General features: G+C 40.6%; 2 protein-coding genes across 2 annotated transcripts in view; both read right to left on the bottom strand.

Moving 5' to 3' along the window:
• The window catches only part of LOC128735273 (uncharacterized), a 55,100-nt gene extending 53,280 nt beyond the window's left edge, over positions 1 to 1,820 (bottom strand). Inside the window, exon 1 of the mRNA XM_053829767.1 lies at positions 1,791 to 1,820. Coding sequence (XP_053685742.1) covers positions 1,791 to 1,820 — 30 coding nt within the window. The remainder of the gene's footprint in view (positions 1 to 1,790) is intronic.
• A 1,511-nt stretch (positions 1,821 to 3,331) lies between these two features.
• LOC128735272 (phospholipase A2-like) lies at positions 3,332 to 15,266 on the bottom strand. Its single transcript, XM_053829765.1, has 4 exons — positions 15,092 to 15,266; positions 14,866 to 15,022; positions 3,507 to 3,659; positions 3,332 to 3,440 (listed from the first exon to the last, which is right to left on the bottom strand). The coding sequence occupies exons 1-4, from the start codon at positions 15,264 to 15,266 to the stop codon at positions 3,332 to 3,334; spliced, it is 594 nt and encodes a 197-aa protein (XP_053685740.1).
• Positions 15,267 to 15,814: the final 548 nt, after the last annotated feature.

Here is a 15,814-nt window from a genome sequence, read left to right as displayed (position 1 = left end):
GTGCCGGTCAAAATTGACGCACCTTCGATTTCCAAAGGAAATGTTAATTTTTGTTACGTTAAATGTGAACGCAAAAAGCTGTCTGGACAACGATTTGAAAAGTGCGTATTGATTATTTCAGCATTGTTTCATGTTTTCGGTAAAACTGTTTGAATTCTTGGTGGGTTGTTTGATTGATTTGTTTACAAGATAAAAAGCGGTGTTTATTACAAGATTGTCACTCTTGTGTACGAGTTGTCTGCTCTAAAGTATTTAAATATTGCGTGTTTCATTGAAAGTTATCCGCTGCGCAATTCAAAATGAAATGCTCTTTCATGATTGCTGGATCGATTTTGTCATTAACAGAACAAGTTAAGCAAAATTCAAGAGTAAATCCAAGCAATAGAGATCGTTGCAGTTGTACAAAAAACACTCTGTTACATGACAGAACCAAATAGAGCATGTTATTATGACAGAAGAACCAGGTATGCTGCTATTGTCATTACCACGGAAACGTTTTGATACTTGACATAATGTTGTCAGTTCGTAAAATACTCTATTGAAATAATAAACCAATTCAGATCTTATATGCACAAGGGATTTTTTGCCAAAACAAATGATAATAAACTCTTTCTTCGATATTTACGCCGCTTTCAAACATCTGTCGTGAACCATGAACCAGCAGTTTTAGGTACGTTTGATTAGTATGGGAGCTGTCACATTGTTACCGGGTTGGTCGCCACCAAACCACCAAGAATTAAAAATATACATATACTAACGTTTTTAACACGTTTGATTTGTTGCCCACTTGTACATACTACTATCCCATTTTTTCAGATTTCTATAGACTTCTATAGATTTTTTCGGTTATTTCGATACTAGTTTTGTAATGATCCGGTCACAGGAAGTGCAGTAAGTCGTAAATTTCAAGCTTCAGGTACACAGATACATTTTCCCCGGAAACTAATCAACGCATTAAAACCAATCTGTTTTTTTTTGTTTTATTGGCAGCAGTTTAGAAAAGACTTTAATAACTTTCAAGCTTCGTGCACAGTCGCAGAAAAAAAATATGATTGAAAGAATAAAATTTTGTCTTGTTTTCCTTTGTTTTTCCGGTTGCGTTTAGTGTACCGAGGAAAAGATACACGAAGTATGTAAACCACATTTTTACAGAAGCGGCATTTTATTGCGTCGAGTTTATTCCATGAGGCATTGATTTTCCATCCACATCTCTCCTGGTCGAATCGTTGCAAACTTAATATCGAAATAAGCGAAAAAATCTATAAAATTTAAATCTGAACCATTTCCATTTCAACGCCGAAGGTGCTTTGAAGTGACGAGGTTAAGAAATGTTACATTTTATTAAAGTGAATAAGTTACCCTGTTTAATGTTACGTAGAACTTTCAGAAGCAGGCCATGAAACTCATAAATTTTCTCTCATATCTTATGTTTTATATAGGCCTACGATAAATATATAATTTACAGAATCCATATTTTGTCTGCCTGCGTTTGCGTTGTATCTGGGTCATACCCGAAGAATCCAGGACATCGCATCCTGCATTCTGGGGTACGATTCCACTACCACTGCATCGTCCGAAAGGAACGCGCAACTTGGATGCACAAGTTCACTGCAGCAGTAACAAAGACAAGCTCACCAACACTACCGTAATGACGTTACATTTCAGATGGAAAGGAAAATTTTTTAAACCTGTTTCGTAATCACCTGACAATATTCAGTCTAATTGAAATAGCTAGCTAGTTGCTAGTTTTTACCTTTGTTTTTAATTTTTTTACTTTACTTGGCACTTACCTGGAGATTCCACTCTTTTGGCAAAGACATTTTTCATAGATTGATGTTGCAAACTTTCCGTTTTTAAAACTTGGTTTCATTGGATTAGTCTGTGGCGTGACGGCTGATGCTAAAATATTGCAGCTTGCACCCGACGTAGCCGTTTTGGTCGTTTTGTGTTAATACTCTATTTTTGTTAGTTGTTCGATTTTGTGCAACTTCTACCACCGTGATTATTTTCCTATTATCCCTACTTAAGCGCGTTACCGTTTTGAAGAAAAAATTTAAACTATCGTTTTTTTTTTTTGGTTTTCACTGAGGAGGAAAACGAAATTTTCCCGGCCCTTCAGTCGTCGGCCCCTAGCAGGAACATTTTCTTGTTATTCGCACTGACGAGTCGAAACGGTTCGATTGATTTTTCTATACACGATTTACTGCTACGCGTTTTTTTACTGTTAATTGCGTTAAACTACACTATTTCCTAGATAAATTTGGTCTAGTTTGTCCTATATGATAGGAAAATTCGTGCCTTGTTGCTTAGTGCTTCGACGGCGACGGAGACGTCTCCCGATTTTGGCCACCCGTTGGTTCCTTTTTATTATCGATTTTTCGCGCAAAGGCAAAAGGTATTCACTTGAGCGAATTGACCACCGAACTAAAAGCTAGCGACAGGATTTTCGCGGTGTGCGTCACGGATTATAAAAAACGGCGTTTGACTATATCTTGCCACTCGGTCTAGGGAAAAGATTCCCGTTCCCGGAAAAGCCAGCGGGCAGGAGAAAACTAAGGAGTATCTTTTTTCTTATATTTCCTAATGAATAGAGGAGAATGCACGTTCGCGATGCAGCACTTGTGACGGCAGAAATGAAAATGATTCAATCGATGATGGGCAGGCATAGGTCCAGGACAGTGGAATTTCCCGAGTGAGACCAACTACGGTGAGTGGATTTTCCGAGCCTGCTCTTACTAACGGTTGTTATCACAGAATGCAGGAACCGGCGAACATGCGCGGTAACATTGTTTTTATCGACACCAGACGAATTATAGCGATGCTCGTCTGGCGGTGCTATAATGGTGATAACATGAATATTTTGAAGTGTTCTATGCATATTTAGATCGCTTAGACTTTTGTACGTTCGCTACACAATTGAAACATTACGATTATAACTGTTTCATCAATATTAGCATCTTTTATTTATCCATTAACATGACTTAACCACCGTTCGTAGGTTATAACAACTACCGGGTTGCGTAAGGTCGAAGCGGCAGTTCTTTCAGACAGGCAGGAACACTTTTATAGCACCTTCCTACCGAAATGGGACACTGACCTCAGCCTAACCTTGACACAGTCTGAACAAATTGTTATGACTTGCTTATAATTTTGATGGCAATTTACGCTTGCTGATTATATTAGTTCAGCCTAAAGAACTCAGAGGGTATCACCTGAATATAGAATATCAGCCAATGACATTTTTATATGCAGGGCAAGTGTATATTGAATAGATTTTTACATTTACGTTTTATTAATACATAAATAAGTAATCAATTTACAAAAAAAATCACTATATATCTGCCATCATGTTGTCGTCGTAGAAGGGCAGATCGAACCATTGCCATTCGCGTTCTTTCGAAGTGTCTAGCACATACCGAACACATCGCCGGAGGAACAGCCTTCAAAAAATGAAATAAAATTAATAAGTAGCTGTGGATTTAGGAAATCACTATCGATTTTCTTACATATTTTTCTTTTCCCCGCATTCAACAATTGGATATTGCTTCTTGTAGCATTTATCTCGCACCGCAAAGTAGAACCCGCCAAGCTTATTCGAGAGGGTGCTGTTTATCTTCTTAAGGCACTGCTGGAAATCCCGGTCGCACTTACAGTGAAGTCTGGAATTCGAAAAAAAATTAAAATCGAACAATAAACTGTGTTTGATCAATTGTGTCTCTCCTAGCTCTTCATTATTGTAAAAACAGTTGATGACAATCTCCAATTTCTTATTAGACTGAAAACTGTACGTAGGCGACAAATTCAACGAGCTCGAAACCCCGTTTTGAAAGTTGTTTATAATGATTTGAAAAAATAAATAAAACAGAAATTTACTGCTTTGAGGAATGAAAAGTTTGCAAATAAGATTAAACAGTTGAGAACTTATTCAAAACCCTTCTCCTTCTGGAAATTGCCAAAAATTCTGAAGAAACCTTCAAAGCCCACTCCAGTAATGAAAGATGGCGATCATATTCTTTTAACAAATGAACCAAATGCTCAAAGATTTGCTCAACAGTTCATGAAAATGTTCATAATTTTAATTGGAATGTGGTGAGCTTACTTGAAAACTTAGTTGCAAGTGGTGATGATGGGATGTTTTACATTTCAATTGAAAAACTCCCTGAAATCACTTGTCAATTTTTGGTGAAAATATTTAATAACTGTTTTAAATTAGCATATTTTCCTAACTTATGGAAAACTGCTAAGATTATACCTATTTTGGAGCCAGATAAAAATCCAGTGGAGGTTTCAAGCTACAGGCCAATAAATAAACTTTCTTCCATAAGTAAATTATTTGAGAGAATTATTCTTAACAGAATGATGAATGATGTCACACAATAATGAAAATTTAGATAAAAAACTTGGTTTTAGATATGGGCATTCCACTACTCATCAATTGCTCAGAATTTCTAATATGATAAAGCCAACGGCTATTCTACTGAAGTTGCACTTCTAGACATAAAAAAAACATTCGACAGTGTTTAACATAAAGGTTTAATCACGAAATTGCTAAATTTTAATTTCCTAATTTACATTGTAAATATTTTACAAAATCATTTAACTGATCAAATTTTTATAGGTTGTCTATCAGATTTCTAAATCTAATAAATTTCCTGTTAAAGCAGGTGTGCCTCAAGGCTCGAACTTGGGCCCAATCCTGTACAACATATACAAATGCGATATTCCTGAATTACCGACTGACTACACTAAGTCTAAGTTATTCTGCGACGATACAAGCATTTCCGTAAGAGGAAAAAATCTTCGTGCCATATGTAGTCAACTACAGAAAAGCTTTAAGATATTTTCTCCAATTACTTGCAAAAGTGAAAAATTTCTCCCAATGGCTCTAAAACTCAATTATTTTTCCTCATAAGCTATGAGCTTCGTTCCTCAAGCCAAATAATAATCACATTATCAAGATGAATGAAGTTGCTTTGAGATGGTCTGACCACGTTAAATATTTAGTATTGCTGATGCTGATGCGGCAAACTTCGAATTACCACAAATTAAACAGTGCTGTACATAAATTGTAAATCTTAGATTACCTTTGTTACGATCCGAAGTTTTGCAAGTTTCGGAAGAGGTCAACCTTTGATCACAGACAAACAGACATAATTTTTGGAAGAAAAATCAACAAAAATTATCGTACCTCACATTTAGCCTGAACACTAGCACCATCTATGATCGACATATATCAAACAGCAACATGGGTATCCCTCGAAGTAGCAAGTATTTTTATGGGGAATTCCCCTTCTTTCGTCGAAAAGCGCCATTTCGACCAAAACTAAGAACAAATTTGAAATGACGGTTTAATCGGTACGAATAATGGAACGAGTGTTATGTTTGTTTGTCTGTGCTTTGATGATTCATTTTGGCAGTCACGTCAACTATAAAACCATGGATAGATTGATTAGCATTAGCATTAGCATATGAAGTTGCACACATCGTAGATGGCAATATAACCCCATTATATGCCTAGCTACGTCCGAACAACCGCAGGGGAAATGGGTAAGAACGTTAGTGTACACTCAAAAAAATCAGCACGTCAAGTTTACGTGAAAACATAGGTAATTCTTATCCATCACCAGGGATGCCAGGTGATTTTTTGAAAAGTCTTCACGAATCAAGGAAAAATGTCTTCATTTGTCTTCTTTCGGCTTTCCGCTCATTTAAATTGCATGGTGAAGACATGTCTTCACATGTCTTCAAGCGAAGACATTTCACTTTTTTGTAACCAAAATGTCTTCAAAATGAAGACATGTCTTCACTTCTGGCATCTCTGTCCATCACACTTTTCATGTAACATTCACGTGAATTGTTGGTAACTCGCACTCATACTAACCAGTTTACGTGCGATCCCGGTAAGTTGTATCAATTTTCCCTTTAACTAGTACATGATGCTCACGTAAGTTGCTCACAGTCACAGAAGTTTACATGATTTTTCACGTGCATACGACGTGCCGGTTTTTTTGAGTGTAGCATCTTCTTTTGAAAGTGCAGGGAACCCATACGCCTTGTACTACTTTCATAGACGTTACAGGAAAACGTGTTAGTAGGGCAAGGCAAACAATAAGGATTATGAGGAAGGTTTATTCAATAATACAGTATGTATATTCTTATAAATAGAAGAGGAGTGAAAAAGTTCGACCGCGCATCACTTGAGAACGGAGCGTCCGATTTGAGTGGTCTTTTTTTATTGTGTTCGTTTCTACCACCTTTACGGCGAGAAAAATTGGAAAATTTACTGAAGAGATTGGAAAACTCGAAAAATTAGTTTTCTATATAAAACCTGCGACACATTGAATGCGCTATATTACTGGCTACTATGATCATCGACCGATACCACGTACGATTTTTAACTGCGCCGTTACCGCGGTAAACAAACACATGTTACCTTTATTGAAATCGCCACATGTAACAAAGAGGGATATTCTTGCTATTAACCATTTTTGTGAACTTGCAAGATCAGACAACAATCAGAATTATGTAATGTGTTGTAGGTATAACTTATTGATGAACCTAAGCTCAAGCCCAAAGTGTCAGTAATGAAATTCATATAAGCAAAACCAAACCAAGCAAATATAAGTGGTTGAAGCACTAAATTGACACTTCCCAATCGCCTACCCTAAAAACCATAAAAAGCGCACAAAATTATGCTTCTGTGTTAAATTGTTTTAGTGCATGAATTAAAAAAAGGAACAATGAGAATAAAAATTGATTAAAGGCAAATGGGTACTTTTATTAGTATTTTAGTATTTAACGTATATTGCACATAATTAGACAGCAGACTAAAATAAGGTGCTGTTTATGCCATCGAATTCACTTTTTACCTATACTTATTTTTTAAAAAATAAGTTAACACTCAGTAGAATTTATGAGATGAGGTTCGAAGCAACTTCCACCAATTCAACCATTGTGTATTGGAAATTGACAAACCAACATTCAAACTGACATGTCTTCAACGTGTAGCCAATAATAAAATTTGAGATTTTTTCAGATTGTTATTTCTTACTAATGTCTTAATACGATTGTTAGCTAAACACCTTCTCTGAAAATCTGGTGTTTAATCGACTCAAGAAACGTTGAACTCCTTAAAAAACTACAAAATTCTACTTATACCAGGTCGGTGTTAAATCAGATCGGACTGTCACAAAATTTAAAAAAATGAGTTAAGGACAGCAAACGATCTAGAATTTTCTAAGCTATATGTTACTCTAATCAGACTACATGAATGTTGCAAACAGCCAGAGTTATGAAATGATTTCGAACGCTTGATAGCTATAAACCATACAGAGCAGCAAACTTTGAACGCGTTTTTCTCGAAATCAGAGTTTTGTCACTTGGTTCGATCTGACTTAACACCGACTACCTGTAATACACTCTGTTTTATAAAAACCGGTAGTTCTCTCAGTTCATCTAAAATTTACAATCTGAAACATTCAGTCCAATTTGTGATAGTACGAAGTTTGCCGGGTCTTCTAGTATAGTATATATGGAGTATGTATGGGCAAAAATAGAACAATCTCACCAGCAATCCTTCGAGTGAAATATGCGTCATTTGAGTTTCCATCAGTGCATCTAATATCCAATTAATTTAATTTTTTACATCCATGTGCATCATTTAAACTTGTTACGGCCAAAACCTTGTACAGTTCAGTAGGAGGTGCTTGATGAGCTAAAACGAAACAAATAATTAAAATAACATATTAGGCTTACCTGCCTTGTGGCTCAACCGTCTGCCCAAAATCTCAGTTTTGACATCAGGCATCTGGGAACCACGTGTAGAGTCCTGTTGTCTACTCTTGAATACTGCTTGAAGTAAAGTGACTGTGTATTTTTTTTCCACGTGGTAACGATACCATATTCGCCGCCTACTCACATGCTTCAAATACTACACTACATCTCTCCCTTGTTTTATTTTAATTAAATTGATTAATTAGACTAATGCATTATTTATTTAATGTTTTCACAACTTGTATCATTTGATATCGACCGTGCAGGTCCAGTTTTAATCAATATTTATTTCTTTCAGTTCTTTTTTTTTTAATTCTCGTGCAAGGTGTTTCACAACGGCGCCTTGTTTGACCCTATAAGCTTTACTGCTGGTGTGAAACAGAGCTGGAGACTATCACCGCTGCTATTTCTCATCGTTATGGATGAGATACTAGTTGGAGCTATTGACAGTTGACCAAATCGAGGAATACCTTGGAATTTTCTAACGATGGAACATCTAAATGACCTCGATCAAGCCGACTACATTATCTTGCTCGCGCAACGCCGAATAGATATACAGAGCAAGATAGATGACCAATCGATATGTTGCCAGGCAGCAGGTCTCAGTTATTGTAGAAAAACTAAGTCTTCCTTCCACAACTGGAATAGACCGAAGCAAACACTTCCTTTATTCCTTTTTTCTGTACCAAATAAATAGGAAATATTTACCTTATTTATTTTCGGTGGACCGGAAGATGCAACTTCCCTACACACTATGCACAACGGACCGGAAGCATCGTTCCCTTCGTTGGAAGTTTTATTACAATGGACCGGAATTTGCATTCCCCTCATTGTAAAATTTTATTACAATGGACCGAAATTGCATTCCCTTCATTGTAAAACACTTTAACGGACCGGAATTAACATTCCCTTCGTTGGTTTCAGTGGACCGGAATTTACATTCCCTTCACAGACGTTTTTCCAGTGGACCGTAAGTTTACTTCCCTGCACTTTATTAGCGGACCGGAAATTAGATTTCCCTGCGCTCTGACATATGGCGAACCGGATTTTTTCCCTACGCCGATGCTTAACAGACCGGAATTAAAATTCCCTATGTTGGCAATTTTCTTTCAAGTTCATATAGTTGAGCTATTTTAAACATTTCCGTTCCTCTACATTACTTCATAGTAATGGACCAGGAATGGATAGTGTATATTTAATAATTATCACAGGATGTATACTATTACCAATTTTCTGTCCTTGCCAACTTCTGAGTTCTTCAGATCCCATTTTCGTCGCCAATGTAGAGTCCTGTTGTCTACTCTTGAATACTGCTTGAAGTAAAGTGACTGTGTATTTTTTCCACATGGTAACGATACCATATTCGCCGCCTACTCACATGCTTCAAATACTACACTACATCACGCAGCATCGCACCTCTTAGCTTAGCTACTCAATAGAGTATTACCGGGCATGGCCGCGTGGAGGCGTTAGGTAAGGTAGGAGCTTGGGCTGGCAAAAGCTATGTTGGTCGCTTTCTCGTTTGCCTTCCCCATTTCATACCCATAAAACCATAGGTAAAACTCCCACCATTGCTGTGCCAGATAAAATAAAGCGGATAGTATTTCAATTTTCGCCGTGATTATATAACATTTTGCCGAATACCATTTCGCGGAAAACCAATTCTCGATGGACCATAACGCGGAATATAGTGTTTGGCGGAATACCATTTCGCGGGTGTGACCCAACTGAAGGAAAGTAACAAAGGTCAGTAGACCTAGGAAAACAAATAAACGTGGACAGAGCTCACCTCTATCTAGGTTTATTTGTTTTCCTAAATCTACTAATGTGAGCCCACAAAGGCGCTTCCGGTAACACTAATGTTACTATAGGTAGTATTTGCAGTCATTGATTTTTCGTTGGAGAGCCCAGTTTCGGAAGCAGTTTTTGGGCCCAAAAACGGAGTCCTTTTTTTAAAAATTTAAATTCTGCATTCTTCTTGTCAATCTGAACACAGCGAATATATTTTCATGAGCAAAATTTTTGTTTCAAACAAAAAAAACTGCTTTTGAAATTGACAGAATCGATGACGACTAATTTCACCTTAAGAGTGTATAAAATCCCAGTAGTCATTTGTTGTCATGATGAGTTTATGAAGTATTCCACCACGCACACATATAAAGATTTTTTGACATTAGCTGGGGCCCTCGCTGAGGCTGTTTGCAGTAGGAATAATATCAACAACATCAAATTTCAAACTCCCGAATCCTCTCCTCCACTCTTTGCTCCCCTCTCACTCCTACGTAAACAATCCCCAGCTAATGTCATTCTCGTTAGTGACGAAACCGCAAATTACTTCATTTATTTACAGATCCGGCGATAAATCAGTCAGCTGAAGAATAATAGAGCCGCCGGAAAGGACCGAATCCCGGAAGAACTCTAAAAAAATGGCCAAGAATCGCTAGTAATGGCATATCAGTGGATAATTTCAAGTCTGTGTGTAATCTGTGGCTGGAAAATGGCTGGGTAATGCGTAACACCGGTATCTCGCGCACCTGCAATCTGCTGAGTGTGTTGGCAAAAGGAACAGCCTTGCCAGCCGTGAGCGTCTGACTCCAGGTTAGGGGCGGCTCGCGACGGCGATTCCACTGCACGGTGAATCGCCGTTTCCGTACCAGGTATGCGGCTGTATCCCAGGTTAGGGGCGACATACAAGAGCGACTGATCTGGAGCGGACGGCTGACTTATGAAACGCTGTGTCTCGCCAGCTATACCCGAGACCGCAGCCCTGTCCGCGAGACTAGGCATCGAAGCCCCAGTAAGGCAGTATGCTTAAATAACTTTCGCTAGGAGAAATTCAGGAAAGGAACTACAACCGCATAATCGGTATGGACCCAGGCAAAAGAAAACGGACTACGATTATTGGAAACTTGGTACTTGGAATGTCAGGACTCTACTTGAACCGGCACGCACGGGTATCCTAGCAAGAGAGCTGCAGAAGATGAAGGTCGAGGTTGCAGCCATCCAGGAAGTGCGGTGGCCGAAGATGGGAGAACGCGAATCCCGCGCAGTAGATCCTATTACGGGCACGGCATTCAAGTATCACATCTACTACAGTGACGGCGATAAAGCAGAGCAAGGAGTCGGATTCGTATTACATGGAAAAAAAAATGAAGCGTGTTATTAGGTGGAGGCCCATCAATGACCGTCTATGCGTGTTGAAAATTAAGGGCAAATTCTTTAACTACAGTCTGATAAATGTGTACGCACCGACGAACGACAAGCCCGATGACGTAAAAGAGGCGTTCTATGATCTTCTCGACAGAACATATGGAGAGTGCCCAAGCCATGACATAAAGATAGTCATCGGGGATACAAATGCACAGGTCGGACGTGAAGAGTTCTTTCGTCCCGTTATTGGTAGAGAAAGCCTCCATCCTACCACAAACGATAATGGCCTGAGGCTAATCAACTTCGCTGCAGCTAGAGGAATGGTTATCTGTAGTACCCATTTTGCACGATGGAACATTCGGAAGCACATCTGGAAACACCCTAATGGAGAGGCCTGCTCTCAGATCGACCATGGTCTGGTTGATGGCCAGCACTTTTCTGATGTCGCAGACGTGCGATCCTTCCGGGAACCAAACGTTGACTCGGACCACTATCTCGTAGTAAGCAAGATCCGCGCCCGGTTATCCAACGTATTCAAATCGAAGCCAACGAGGAAGATACGAAAGATCGGAGGTGGCTAGGCGGTAGAAACAATATTTCGATGGATTGTTGAATGGTGAACAGGATGGAACGGTCAACAGAAACAGGATAACGATTGAGGATGATGGACAAGCTGTGGATCGACCAACTTTGGACGAGGTTAAGAAAGCAGCGAGAGAGCTGAAAAAACGCAAAGCAGCTGGAAAGGACGGCATCCCCGCTGAACTTTTGAAAGTCGGGAGCAAACGGCTCTATTGTGCAATCCATCAGGTTATACTAAAGGTATGGACCGAGGAGGAATTACCTACGGACTGGTTGGAAGGTCTCATATGCCCAATTTACAAAAAGGGCCATCGACTCGAATGCAGCAGTTATTATCGAGGTATTACTCTCCTCAATTCTGCACACAAAATTCTCTCCCGCATCCGGTTTCTCAGACTGAGGCCGTTACAGGAAACCTTTGTTGGTGAATACCAGTGCGGTTTTCGAGAGGGAAGCTCCACGACGGACCAAATGTTCACCTTGCGACAGATCCTCGATAAATTCCGGGAATTCAACTTGCAGACTCATCATCTGTTTATAGACTTCAAGGCAGCGTACGATTCAGTTAAACGAAACGAGCTGTGGCAGATTCTGCTTGAACATGGTTTCCCAACAAATCTGATAGGCTGATACGTGTTACCCTTGATGGTTCAGAATCAAGCCTCAGGATAGCGGGTGAGACTTCGTTTGAAGCAGGGTAACGGACTATCGAACTTGCTGTTCAACATTGCATTGGAAGGTGCTATTCGAAGGGCCGACGTGCAGAGAAGCGGTACCATCATCACGAAATCTCAAATGCTCCTAGGGTTCGCGGACGATATCGATATCATCGGTGTTAACCGTAAAGCTGTGGAAGAAGCGTACACGCATCTTAAGGAGGAAGCTGCGAGGATAGGGCTTATCATAAATTCTACCAAAATAAAGTATATGGTGGCTGGTAGAGAGCGTGGTAGCCCTTCGGGTGTTGGAACTGCGGTGGTGATGAATGGAGATACTTTTGAAGTGGTCGACAAATTCGTTTACCGGATAGCGGCTGTCAACAGGGCCTTCTACGGATTACGCAGCCAACTGAGGTCCCGTAGCCTACAACTCCGTACAAAACTCGCGCTCTGTAAGACGTTAGTTCTCCCGATGTTACTCTACGCCCACGAAGCGTGGACGTTGAAAGAGAGCGACCGACGAGCTCTTGGCGTTTTCGAGTGTAAGATCCTGCGATCAATTCTTGGCGGCATATTAGACGAAGGAGTGTGGCGCAGGCGCATGAATCATGAAATATACCAAGTGTACAAAGATGCGGATATTGTGAAGCGACTAAAATACGGCAGGCTACAGTGGGCTGGCCACGTAGCAAGGATGCCGGATGAGAGACCAGCGAAAACAATATTTAGCAGAGAACCCGACAGAGGCCGACGACTTCGAGGCAGACCCCGTACCCGTTGGATGAGCGCTGTAGACGAAGATGCTAGAACAGCGGGTGTTAGGGGCGACTGGAGAGTGGTAGCCCAAGACCGAGTAATGTGGCGACGGCTCCTGAATTCGGCATGGATTCGATAAGCGGATTGTCGCCGAAAAAAGTAAAGTAAAAAAGTAAAAGTCAGTCATAATTAATTAGTCATAATTCGGTTACCACAACTACTTTGTAACAACCGCGCTAGTAGGGTGGAGCGAGTAATGTACTACGTGCGCGTTTCGGGAACATCCTCGAGCTCTTTCGAATCGCGCAGAGGGTTGCGGCAAGGGGATGGACTGTATGTTATTCAATATCGCTGTTGAAGGTGTGATCCGGCGAGCGGGCATCGAAACGAGAGGAACGATCTTCAGCTAGAGTAGCCAACTCCTAGCCTTCGCCTCCTAGACTTCGACATCATTACTAGAAACCTAGGGACGGTGGAAACAATCTACGCCAGACTAAAAACGAAAGCTTGACGGATAGGGTTACAAATCAATGCGTCGAAAACCAAAAATATAGTAGGAAGAGGCTTCAAAGAAAGCAACGTTTGCCTTCCACGGACAGTGACTAATGACGGTGATGAACTGGAAGTGGTTGATGCATTCGTATATTTGGGATCTCTGGTCACTGCTGACAATAGCACGAGTAAGAAGATTCAACGACACATTCAAGCTGGAAATCGAGCCTGCTTTTCCCTCCGTAACTTTGCTTACGGAAGACATACTTGCACTTGCCGTAGTTGAACGAAACTTGTTGCGGACTATTTTGGCGGAGGCGTATGAATCACGAGCTACAAGCACTGTTTGGAGAGATTCCCATCGTACACCTGGCGAAAGTTGGGAGACTACGATGCGCCGGCCACGTCGCAAGGATGCCGGACGATTGTGCAAGGAAATCCGTTTTCTTCAAGAACCCCACCGGCACCAGGAATAGTAAGGCTCAACGTGCTAGATGGCTCGACCAGGTTGAAATACATTTGCGTGTGTCGAGACGCGTAACGAATTGGCGACGAGTAGCCCAGGACCGAATACAATGGAGAGGAATTCTTGATACGGCAAAAGCCACCCCAACTCCCGGCTAGTAAAGGAGGGGGACGAGCATGTTCCTGCACAGCCCACTTATATATTCTTCCCTTTCTTCCTGCTGTTCTGTGATTCGTTGATTCGAGCTTTCTAGCGTATTGCGCTGGCACCTGGCACGCTATCCGCCGTTAGCCGCTAAATGTTGAAAGGCGGCTTCCTTTCAGTACGACCCTTAGCCGCGTTCGACAACCTTGCGCGTATCCCTCATACGACTAGATAGTGACAGAGTCGATATTTGGTCCCCGCAATGACCGTTAGATTTCGGTGATCAGTTATTCCAATTCTTCAAGAAAACTACCTTGCTTTCCGGCCTTGCTTGGCCATATTCTTCCACGGAGTAATGTTTAAATAGTTTTTGCTTGCTGGCTTTCCCTGTGAAATCAATCATTTCGTGGTCTCTCCACTTATCGTCGCGGTCACGGCCACTTTGCCTCAACCGAGTTTAACCTGCCCTATCCGATTTCAAGGGTCGAAGCACCTAACTTCACAGAGGAAAGTAGAGCCTCATTCAGCCATTCTGGGACTATTCAGCTCATTTTGTTGAATAGTTTTGAAAAATGACAAAGCTGAATTTCTGATTCATTTTAATAATGTTAAATATTAAATTTTTAATTTCAGCTAAAAGTTTGATTGTGCATTTTTCAAGCTTTGAGGAAAGTATGCAATGTTAAGTATGGAATATTAAGTTTAGAAACCTTAAGAGCCTCATAGCCTCAGACAACAACGCAGCTACAATTGTGGAATGATTAAATATTTCTTTATATCCTATCGACAGAACCTTAAATTTTAGTAAGAAGTTCTATGCCAATGTCTAGCTTGTTTGAATACCTTGTAAAATAATCGTCGTTTTTAAGCCCATGTTTGGTTTCCCCCGCCGGTATGTTGTCGCAGTGGTCATGGTCTCGGCAGCAGATATCCTCCTCCTCATGTTTGCCGAGATCTTCATAGTCGTCTGCAGTATTTCCGGGGCCACACCATTTTGTACCTTTTGGGAAGCATTTATCCCACCGTTAGCACTTAGTCTGCGTCAAATCGAACATTCTCATTCACCCACCTGGAAGCGTTAGATTTATTCGTTCCACTGTTCGGTTCGAGCGAACGGACTCGCCACTACGTTCGTCAATCTCGTTGGACCCGAAATCGAACGTTTCGATGTTTCTGAGCACCTGTTTGGTGCTTCCATAGTCCCATACCGCACTGAATACAACGGACACCAACAATACCTTCATATTTTGGTTCCAAAATTGAAGATACTCGCACTATTAGAAACTGTACTGGTAAGCCGGTTACCAGGATCGAAGACTTTATACCTTACGACAGTTTTGTTATCAAATTATCGTTGCAGGGGACAGTGTTGTGGCCTACAGACCTAGAACGTGTATCGGTACAGTTTTAACGACGGCCATATCATACCGCCAGTCACCCGCTGTCAGGAACAATGCACCATTTACGATTTGTAAACTTTCATGCTGTTAAAAACTATTGGCAAAGTCATTCCGCTGTGATTTTTTATTGCAAATTCCGATAGCAGTTTGCTTGATTCTACCATTGCATTGCGATGAACTTTTGCAAGGTTCTGCAGGTTATGGACGTGGATTGGCCAAGGACGGCGCCAAACGTGAAATGTGATATTAATTGAAACACATTTTCTGCCAATTCGGGAATCTTAGACACAACAAACTCATTGGTCATTAAAGTTTACGGACGGAAATGCTTAACTTGAAAACTTAACAAACAATTGAGGAATATATGTCATAGAATATAATGTCATCGTTTG

This window comes from Sabethes cyaneus, chromosome 2, assembly GCF_943734655.1.
Source record: "Sabethes cyaneus chromosome 2, idSabCyanKW18_F2, whole genome shotgun sequence".
NCBI classification, from domain to species: domain Eukaryota; kingdom Metazoa; phylum Arthropoda; class Insecta; order Diptera; family Culicidae; genus Sabethes; species Sabethes cyaneus.
The sequence above is the reverse complement of the archived record's forward strand: the minus strand, read 5'-3'. Positions and strand labels throughout refer to the sequence as shown.